This window comes from Mus musculus, chromosome 19 (assembly GCF_000001635.26).
Source record: "Mus musculus strain C57BL/6J chromosome 19, GRCm38.p6 C57BL/6J".
Classification (NCBI taxonomy): domain Eukaryota; kingdom Metazoa; phylum Chordata; class Mammalia; order Rodentia; family Muridae; genus Mus; species Mus musculus.
Genome location: NC_000085.6, coordinates 41,844,813 through 41,855,181, shown reverse-complemented (window position 1 = coordinate 41,855,181; position 10,369 = coordinate 41,844,813). Strand labels below are relative to the sequence as shown.

At 49.2% G+C, this 10,369-nt stretch overlaps 1 protein-coding gene across 1 annotated transcript; it reads left to right on the top strand.

Moving 5' to 3' along the window:
- The first annotated feature begins 7,049 nt into the window (after positions 1 to 7,049).
- Frat2 (frequently rearranged in advanced T cell lymphomas 2) lies at positions 7,050 to 9,210 on the top strand. The gene has a single exon (NM_177603.3). It carries the CDS (start codon positions 7,271 to 7,273, stop codon positions 7,964 to 7,966), a length of 696 nt encoding a protein of 231 aa, NP_808271.1. The 5' UTR covers positions 7,050 to 7,270; the 3' UTR covers positions 7,967 to 9,210.
- The last annotated feature ends 1,159 nt before the right edge of the window (positions 9,211 to 10,369 follow it).

The window sequence follows — 10,369 nt, the reverse complement described above, 5'->3', positions numbered from 1 at the left end:
GTACTTCGGTCCTCCCCTAGGGCATCCAGGGCTCTTGATTGCAAAGTCAACTCTCCAGTCCCTATTAATGTTTTTTAAAAATTGTTTGTTCGTGTGTGTGTGTGTGTGTGTGTGTGTGTGAGAGAGAGAGAGAGAGAGACAGACAGAGACAGAGACAGAGACAGTGACAGAGACAGACAGACAGACAGACAGTATGGTGCAGGTGCCTATAGAAGCCAGAGGCATCAGATCTCTCTGGGAATCAGGAGTTATGGGCAGTTGTGGGCACAAGAAATAAACTCTTCAAGAGCAGTACACGGAGATGCTGAGCCCTCTCTCCATCCTTAGAAACACTAAGACCAATAAAGATGGAACAGAATAGTGACCAATATTGTCTGAGGGATGCTGAGATGTGAACAGGACCCATGGAGATGAGCCCCACAGAAACAGACCCTTGGTCTGAGTAGCAGTACCATATAGGCGGTATCAGATCTGAGACTCAAAGTACACGTGCAGAGGCCAGCAGATCTCTGAGTTTGAGGTTAGCTAGGTCTACAACCTCAGCTATGTCCCATCTCAAAAAAAAAAAAAAAAAAAAAACCAACCCCTAACTAAAAGGGGAGGTGTGTGTGTGTGTGTGTGTGTGTGTGTGTGTGTAGTTCGTAGAGTGCTTGCCTAACAAAAAGCCTTGGGTTCAATTCCCAGCACCGTAGACCATACCCACAATCCTAGCACTTTGGAAGGTGGAGTTAGGAGGACCAGAAAGCTAAGGTCTGCTACATAGTGAGTTTGAGGTTGGCCTGACATCCTTTCTCAAAAGTAAATAAGTTTACATATATAAAAGCAAAGGGGAGGTGAACCACTTTAAAAATGTTATCTAACCTGATCTACTCAAGATCTATCAATATCCAGCATAATGTTATAAATTCAGTAGATTTTGATCCTGTCTATGAAGCCCAGTATTTGTTTTATATAACTTATTTGTGCCTTATGTGCGTTGGTGTTTTGCCTGGATGCATGCCTGTGTGAGGGTGTTGGCTCCCCTGGAACTGGAGTTATAGACAGTTGTGAGCTACCATGTGAGTGCTGAGAATTGAACCCAGGAACTCTGGAAAAGCAGCCAGTGCTCTCAACTGCTAATCTATCTCTCCATCCCCTCCAGGTATTTTTATTTGTTTGTTTGTTTACTGTTTTAAAGATTTATTTATTTTATTTATATGAATACACCATAGCTGTCTTCAGATACACCAGGAAGGTGACATTGGGTTCTACTACAGATGGTAGTGAGCCACCATGTGGTTGCTGGGAATTGAACTTACCACCTCTAGAAGAGCAGCCAGTGTTCTCAACTGCTGAGCCATCTCTCCAGATCCCTAGTTTACATTTAAATGTAAAGCGTCATCCCAATTCAGACTAGCTGTGTCTCAAAGGCTCAACAGTGCTTAGGGGTGAAGGTTTACAAATGGACATTCTCTCTCTTTATTAAAGCACTGAATTCCCTTTAAACAAGTGTTAAGTTTTATTATGTATGATGTACATGCCATAAAAGTCACTCATTGGACATAGTTCTGCAGCTTTTACTGTAACCACTACTAGCTTGCAGGTAAAGGACATTGTGAGCCTCCCAGAAAGGTTTTCCTCCTGTCTGCTTTGTTTTCATTTTTGAAACAAGGCCTCATCCTGTAGCCTGGGCTAGCCTCACGCCAATCTTTCCATTTCAGCCTCCTGGATGCTAGGAGTACAGGCATGCATTACCATTACCTGGCTGGGGGCTGAGCATATATTTTCTCACGCGGCTGAATAATATTCCATTGTTTCCACACACACACACACACACACACACACACACACACACACATTTTGTTTATCCACTCAATGAAGGATATTTGGATTGTTTTCAGCTTCAAAACTATGACTAATACTGCTGTGAACGTTCATGTGCCTGTCTGTGTGGACAGGTTTCCAGTTCCTTTGAGTGGAGTCCTGAAAATGGACTCCCTGGGTCATGCGGAGAGGTTATAGCAGTGGAGAAACTGCTACTTCCACAGTGTTTCTGAAACTAGAAGCATCATGTCACGTGCCCTCTGAGGATGCGCAAAGGTTCCAGTTCTCTCTGCCTTCTTGAAAGCAGTTGTTATTTTCTTCATTGTCTATCTTATGTGTAGGAATGTTTTGCCTGCCTGTGTGTGTGTGCACATGTGTGCCCGATGCCTTTGGAGGCCAGAAGAGGGCATCAGATTCCCTGGGACTAGAGTGACAGACAGTTGTGAGCTGCACTGTGGGTGCTGGGGATTGAACCAGGGTCCTCTGGAAGAGCAGCCAGGGCTCTCACACTCATCCATCTTTGCAGCCCCATTCATCTGTGTGAGCGCACCACAGCGCATGTGTAGATGTCAGAGTCCTTTCTCTCCTTCTGTCATTGGGTCCTGGGGATTGACTGCAGGTTGTCAGGCATATCTGCAAACACTCTGACCCACTGAGCAGTTGAGCTGGCCTTTAGATGGCCGTTTCTATGTGTTGCTTTCAGTGTGCCCTCAAAACTGAAGAAGAGCAGCCTTGCATGGGTTGGAAAATGGTGATAAGATTATTTCCTGTCAGCAAACAGACTGTGGCTCCGATTATGAATAAAGATGGGAACCAAATGCTAGATATAGCATACGTTTGGTTTGTTTTTTTTCTTTCTTTCTTTTTTTTTTTGGGGGGGGGGGGTTGAGACAGGGTTTCTCTGTATAGCCCTGACTGTCCTGGAACTCACTTTGTAGACCAGGCTGGCCTCGAACTTAGAAATCCACCTGCCAGCCGGGGCAGTGGTGGTGCACACTTTAATCCCAGCACTTGGGAGGCAGAGGTAGGCAGATTTCTGAGTTAGAGGCCAGCCTGGTCTACAGAGTGAGTTCCAGGACAGCCAGGGCTATACAGAGAAACCCTGTCTTGAAAAACCAAAAACCAAAACCAAAACAAAAAACAAAAAAGAAAGAAATCCACCTGCCTCTGCCTCCCAAGTGCTGGGATTAAAGGCATGCGCCACCACTGCTAGGGTTTCTCTGTGGTAGGCACATGCAATGTGACCTTTGTCTTTTCACTGACACTCAGGCTACAGCATGTGTCAGTACATCACTCTTTACAATTTGTCTCTATGTCTTTTACGTATGCACACGTATGTATGTATGTACAGGTATAATATACCCATGCATGCATGCGTGTGTGGAAGCCAGAGGACACACTGGGTATCTTCCCCAATCATTTTCACCTTACTTTTTTTTAAAAGACAGGATCTCTCAGTGAACCCAGAGCACAATGACTGGCAGGAGTGACTGGTCAGAGAACCCAGAGCACAGTGATTGACAGGAGTGACTGGTCAGAGAACTCTTGGGGTCCTTCTCTCTCTGCCTTCCCACACTGGGTGAACATGACTTTGCTTAACTTTTTAAGTGGGTGGAGGGGATTCGAGAACTCGGGTTCTTAATGCTTGCATGGGGAAGCACTTTACCCATGAGCTGTCCCCAGGCCCCTTTAGTTCCTTTTAACGTCATCAGTAGCATGGGTTTTGTTGTTGTTGTTGTTGTTGTTGTTGTTGTTGTTGTTGTTGTTGTTTTGGGTTTGTTTGTTTGTTTGTTTTTAAAGGGCTCTGGATTGAATCTCTTACCAGGAGTGGAACCGTTCCTGCTTCCTTTGTTATCCGCTCATCAACCAATGGCAGCACTCCCTTTTCGCATGTCAACATCCTAAAAGTATTGCTGCTCCCTAGGGTGTAACTCCACTCTAGTACTAACCCTCAGCCTTCCAGAATACAGCATCCCCTATCTTACAGATTAGCAATGGGAGCACACACACACACACATGAAGTGACCTCACCCAATGGGTTCCCCATTACCCTAGCTGGTGTCTCTGGAGGCAGGTATGTTAAAATGAGGCCCGGGTGGTGTCTCTGTGGCCTGAAGGAATGCTGAAGCCCCGGAGTCCTAGGTTACTGCAGGACTCTGAATGCTTGCAATGTCTCCTTTCCAGGCCGGTAGCCAGGGTGCCAGCCACGGTCCGCTTGCATTACTTCCTCTTTGGATACCTTCTCGTTACTGTTAATTGCATCTGGGCCTCTCTCACATTTTGTGTTTTGCTTCCTAACCCAGGATACTCCTCTCCACCTCCCACTGGCCCAGCACAGGCATCTCTTTCCAGGCTCTCCAGAGAAGTGGCCGAGAAAATGGAGCAGGGCTCCTACTGAAAGGCATTCAGCTCTGTAATGAACGTCTAACACATCTGCACCTCGGCATATTTACATAGCAATCTCCACACAAAAGCAACGTTACAAAGGGAAGGCTTTTTTCTCCCCTCTCTTTCTTCTTTTTTTAAACGCCTTCTCACGGCTCCATTCCCTACAGTAGTAAGAACACTGTTGGAATTACTCTGACAGGAAGACAAAACAACTTCCAGGGATGCTGGGTTAGAAACAATAGCTTTGCCAGACCCATTAATGTTTAAAGCCAATGGAGCATAAAACTGCTTTTCTCTACTTACAGCCAGGCATCATCTTACAGAGCAGAGAAGGGGGGTGTGGAATTGCCATCTTAACTCTGCTGAAATCCATAAGCCCTCTCGTAATTTTCATTCTCCTTGAAATTCTCCAGTAAGTACCATCAGAATGAAAATGAGACTTTATCTCTGGGGAGAACAGCTTCCGGTTTTCAACAGTAAAAGAGTGTGAAGAGATGGGAGATGGAGATGGAGATGGAGGAGGGAGCTGCCTGATGGGAAGGTGCTCTCAGCCAAACCTGCCGAACTGCTGTAGTTATGACACACCTTGAAATTTGGGAGAGTGCTTTCAGGAAGTCCCTAACCCATTCCAGGGCAGAGTCGACAGATAGCACAAAGTCTAGGATTCTAAGGGCCATTCCGGCCCTAGTGGGATTGCCTTCAGGGTCTGCATTACTTAGTGGGCTCAGGGGATAACATTTATTATTAAGATATTAGCTCTTTCCCCAGGGAAATTGCTGGAAGAGAGCCCAGAGTCAGTAAAGCACTGGGCCTAATCCCACAGTACATTTGTGTAATGCCTGACAAAGCCTGCTCCCATCACCTCGTTTGATCCTGAAAACAATCTCCAAAGGAGGCAGGGCAGGGATTTTTTTTTTTTTTTTCCATTTTACAAGTGAAAACACCTGTAAACTGATTGGCCAGGAGTCCCACACCCAGTTTGTAGTAGGGATGAGACTTGAATCTAGGTCTTTGTACAACCTGTTTAGAGCTCTTTTGGTTCCCATAAGACAGATCAGAATATTTCCAGCCCCACCCATCCTTCATACCCACCAGTTCCCAGCATCTGGAAACTCAGGACACAGCCTCTGTGTAACGACCACACTCCTCTGTTTCAACCAGGAAATATTGCCCTGGTTGGCAAGCCGAGGGGGAAGGGAGGGGAGAAAATTAATTTCATCTCATCTCCCTGAATCAAAGACCAATCGAAAAAAAACAAAAAGAAAAAAAATTACGGATGGATTTGAGAAAGAAACAAAACCCTCCAAATAACAGCAACAAGGTAGGGAGACTAGATCTACCATTGTTAGAATGGCGTGGTGGCACACGCCTTTGATACCAACACTTGGGAGGTAGAGGCAGGTGGATTTCTGAGTTCGAGGCCAGCCTGGTCCACAGAGTAAGTTTCAAGACAGCCCGGGCTATCAGGGCTATACCGAGAAACCCTGTCTCGAAAAAAGAAAAAAAAAAAAAAAAAAAAAAGAAGTCTCAAAGGAAGCTAGCCAGGATGCTCCCAGCACTTGGGAGGCAGAGGCAGGCAGATCTTTGAGTTTGAGGCCAGCCTGGTCTACAGGGTGAGTTCCAGGACAGCAGGGCTACTCAGAGAAACCCAGTCTAAAAAAAAAAAAAAAAACCAACCAGGCAGTGGTGACGCATGCTTTTAATCCCAGCACTTGGGAGGCAGAAGCAGGTGGATTTCTGAGTTCGAGGCCAGCCTGGTCTACGGAGTGAGTTTCGGGACAGTCAGGGATACACAAAGAAACCCTGTCTCGAAAAACCAAAATAAATAGATAAATAACCATAACCAAAACCAAACCAAACCAAAAAAAAAATATATATATATATATAACAGGCAAACTGAAAAATGTCAATTTCACCTGTAACATGACTCATATACACAATAAGGTTTTCAATGACTAAATTCTAGTCGTTTCAATGAATGACGTATATCACATATTAATAAGAGTGTATTCACCCAGTTCTAGGTTTTCCATACATATTACAAAAAATAAAAGGGCCAAACTAAAAAAAACTCTTATCCTTTGACCTAAAACTCCACTCTTAGGAATGTACTCTGAAAAATGAATCATAAATTTGGAAAAGTTTTATGGGAAAGAGCATTAGTCACACACTTACTACAACGGCGAACTCAGAGAAACAGCAACCGTTGAAGGAATTTAAACAATTACAAGTACTTAATGGAAACTTACGTAATCGGTACAGTGTTTTCAAAGCGCGTGCAGTCACCGGAAAAAGCGTTTATAATTTAATGCGACTGCAATGCTTTTGTGTGTGGCTGTATAATGTACAAAGAGGAGGATGAAGGGGGGGGGGGGAAGCCTGTTAATCTCGTTTGAATCCTATGGTTACGAGAACATTTTCGTTTGAACTACAAAAAAAGTCAATTCGATGTAGCTCTGAGAAACCGGAGCAAGTCTGAGAAGCTCTGACCACAGGGTCGGCTTCCCAACCGTCGGGGTCGCCCCTCCCCGGGCCAGCGCAGGCGTTACCCACACGTGGGGCTGGAGCGGGCGCGGCAGAGGAGGGGCTGGGTGTGCTGGGGGTGTGTCCGCGAGTGGGAGCAGCCAATTGGCAGTCGCCGAGGGTGCCTCCTAGGACCGAGAGGTCCTAGGACCTGGGCTCGGCGAAGTCGGTGCCCCGTCCCCGGAATCGCTCGCAACCATATAAACTATCTCTGGGCAGACAGTGTGGGCAGTGGTCTCGCACGGTTTGCGCCGTCCCGCGCCCCTAAGTCTTCTAGCGAACGTCTCCCCCCACGGTCGCGCGCGGTGGTAGGAGCCGCGCGACGTCACCCATTGTTTACAAATCAACCCAAGCCGGCAGCGTTCCGGCTCCCGCGGCTCTAAGGCGCGCGGTACCTCTGCCCGGTGGTCCCGGCTTCCGCATCCCCAGGCTCGGCCCCCTCCTGGCCCGGCTTGGGCCTCCGCCGCGCTCCCGCCCCAGCCGCGGCTCGCCGAGCCCGCGGCCAACCGAGCTGCCAGCGACGCCCGCACAGCCGCGGGGGCCCGGGCGGGGGGCCATGCCTTGCCGGAGAGAGGAGGAGGAGGAAGCCGGCGACGAGGCAGAGGGGGAGGAGGACGACGACAGCTTCCTCCTGCTGCAGCAGTCGGTGACTCTGGGCGGCTCGACCGACGTGGATCGGCTCATCGTCCAGATCGGCGAGACGCTGCAGCTGGACACGGCGCACGATCGCCCGGCCTCGCCGTGTGCCGCCCCGGGTCCCCCACCCGCGCCTCCGCGGGTCCTGGCGGCGCTGTCGGCGGACAAGACCGGGACCCCAGCGAGGCGGCTGCTGCGGCCGACGGGGTCAGCAGAGACCGGGGACCCTGCGCCTCCGGGGGCCGTGCGCTGCGTGCTGGGGGAGCGCGGGCGTGTGCGGGGCCGATCGGCGCCCTACTGCGTTGCGGAGATCGCCCCGGGTGCCAGCGCGCTTCCCGGGCCGGGGCGGCGAGGGTGGCTCCCCGGCTCCGTGGCTTCTCACCGAATCCAGCAGCGGCGGTGGACAGCAGGCGGAGCGCGCGCGGCCGACGACGACCCGCACCGGCTCCTGCAGCAGCTCGTGCTCTCCGGAAACCTCATCAAGGAGGCGGTGCGCAGACTCCAGCGAGCGGTCGCCGCGGTTGCGGCCACGAGCCCCGCGAGCGCTCCGGGGTCCGGGGGTGGCCGAAGCGGACCGGACTCAGTCACTCTGCAGCCCTCGGGCGCCTGGCTCTGACAGGGGATCCCTGGAGGAGGAAGAGGACGCCGCTACGCTGATCCAACAGTGTCTTGCCCGGGACTGTGCGGAGCAGGAGCTGTCGTCCATCCCTCGGGCTACAGCCTCAAAGTTACCGGCCGCGAGAGGCTGTTAGAGAAAACGGACTCTACTGAGTAGCACCAGCAGCCGAGGACCTGGGATCTACCGGTTGAACTGTGGCAGCTACTTAATCCACTTGGACCTGACTTAGCCCTTATCGTGTGCTTGGATTGTTTATAGATGTGGCTCGCAGGGGCGGGAATCGGGAGGGCTTCTAACAATACTTGAAAAACCAATAGTAGATATGATCTCGTTATTTTCGGGTACAGAAGCTTTCTGAATATGGTGCTACAATTGCAGAGCAGAGCGGTTCTAGGGTGAAGAACATAAGTTGGCAGATTTATGTTGGTGGGTTGACAACGCTTGCTTTCCCCTGCTTAATTTGTGATTATGAAGGTTGGGGACCTGGTTGGTGAATTCTTGAAGGTGGGGAGAGATGAGTTTAAATGGGGACATGCAATTGATTCGACCTTGCCAACTTGAACTCAAGGTCAGGTTGGTAGAGTGGAGTGTTGTGGGATTCTTGGGAGCGCTCACCCCAGTGTCTTTTTCTGGAGCCAAGCACAGACCGGAGTGTCCCTTTGCCACCGCGTGGAGTCTCCCGAGGACACGGCCGACATGGCCATCCTTGTAGGAAGAGTTATTTGCGGTTTCTGTGCTTTGCTTTTCCAGAACTACTTCTGCTAGGCCACTCTTTGGCCATAGCTCCAGCTTTCTCAGAAATGGTCATAAGCAACCTCCTGATCTCCCTGCGGCCATTGTGTTTGTGGTGTGTGTGTGTGTGTGTGTGTGTGTGTGTGTGTAGGGGGGAAAGCAGTGGGCACACTTTTCTGCTCTTTTGACCCTCTGCAGAGTTGGAGGGCGCCTCTCCTGCTAAACCTGTCAGTTCTTGGTGAGTGACTGAAACTTTTTTAAAATGTGACTCCCAGAGGAGAAAATGCTGGCTTTTCCTCTTGTGAACCCCGAGGGGCACCTCAGGTGCCATCCCAAACTTTAAGGTAGCTAAACTTTTTTTTTTTTATGATTCAATGGCTCGGTCATCCTCCAGATGTGGCTGTTGATGTACACTTCGCAACGGAGTGTCTGAAATTGTGGTGGTCCTGATTTATAGGATTCATAATTAAAATGTCTGCTGAATAAATTTGGTTTTTGTTTTGAAAAAATGGTCTTTGTTTTTGTTTGGAGTTAAGAGGGGGAAGAAGACCTATGTGAGGTATCTGTACTTGGGGTAACTGGGGGGCTGGGGCTAGCGCTATGCTTTAGTTAACTCCTGGAGGCGGTATGTTTGAGTATCTCTGGCTGTATTTTCTTTCTTTCTTTTTTTTTTTTTTTTTGAGACAGGGTTTCTCTGTGTAGCCCTGGCTGTCCTGGAACTCACTTTGTAGACCAGGCTGGCCTCAAACTCAGAAATTCACCTGTCTCTGCCTCCCGAGTGCTGGGATTAAAGGCATGCGCCACTATGCCCGACTTGTATTTTCTTTTACACACATTCTGAGATAGGTTCTCAGTGGCCTAGAGCTCACTATGTGTAGGTCAATCAGGCTAGCCTCATACTCAGAGATTTTTCCCTATCTCTGCTTCCTGAGTTGCTGGGGTTACAGGATGAACGGTGTTCACTTCACCCAGCTATCTGCATTTGATACATTTACACATTGATTTGTTCAGTGTATGGAGGGTTCACATATGCATTAGGAAAGCCTATGAAAATCAGATGGCGATTGTGGCAGCTTCTCCCCTTCTACTTAGGCCCTAGACATCAAATTTGGGTAGTCTGGCTTGGCGGGGAATGCTTTGAGAACTTGAGGACAAGGAGGCGCTGTGCAGGGAGGGGAACATTCTAAGAATGGGAGCCTTCAGCCGTGGTCTATTGGGCGAAAGAACCCAACGTTGGTTTGTTTTGAGACAAGATCTGTGTCGTCCAAGCTGTCCTGAAGCTTGCCATGTAGACCAGGCTGGCCTTATTCCCTGCCTCTGCCTCCTGGGTGCTGGGTGCTGGGATTAAAGGCCTGTGCCACTACATCTGGCAAAACCCAAGATTGAGCCATTTCTTTGGCAGTCATTGAATGATTTGGGATAGTCACAAGGATTAGATCGAAGTTCTTTTGTTTTTTGGTTTTTCGAGACAGAGTTTCTCTGTGTATCCCTGGCTGTCCTGGAACTCACTTTGTAGACCAGGCTGGCCTCAAACTCAGAAATCCGCCTGCCTCTGCCTCCCAGGTGCTGGGATTAAAGGCGTGCGCCACCACTGCCTGACTTACTCTTCCCTTTGGGGGACAGGATCCCTGTATGCATCCCAGATTTGCCTCTGTGGGTAGTTCTGTT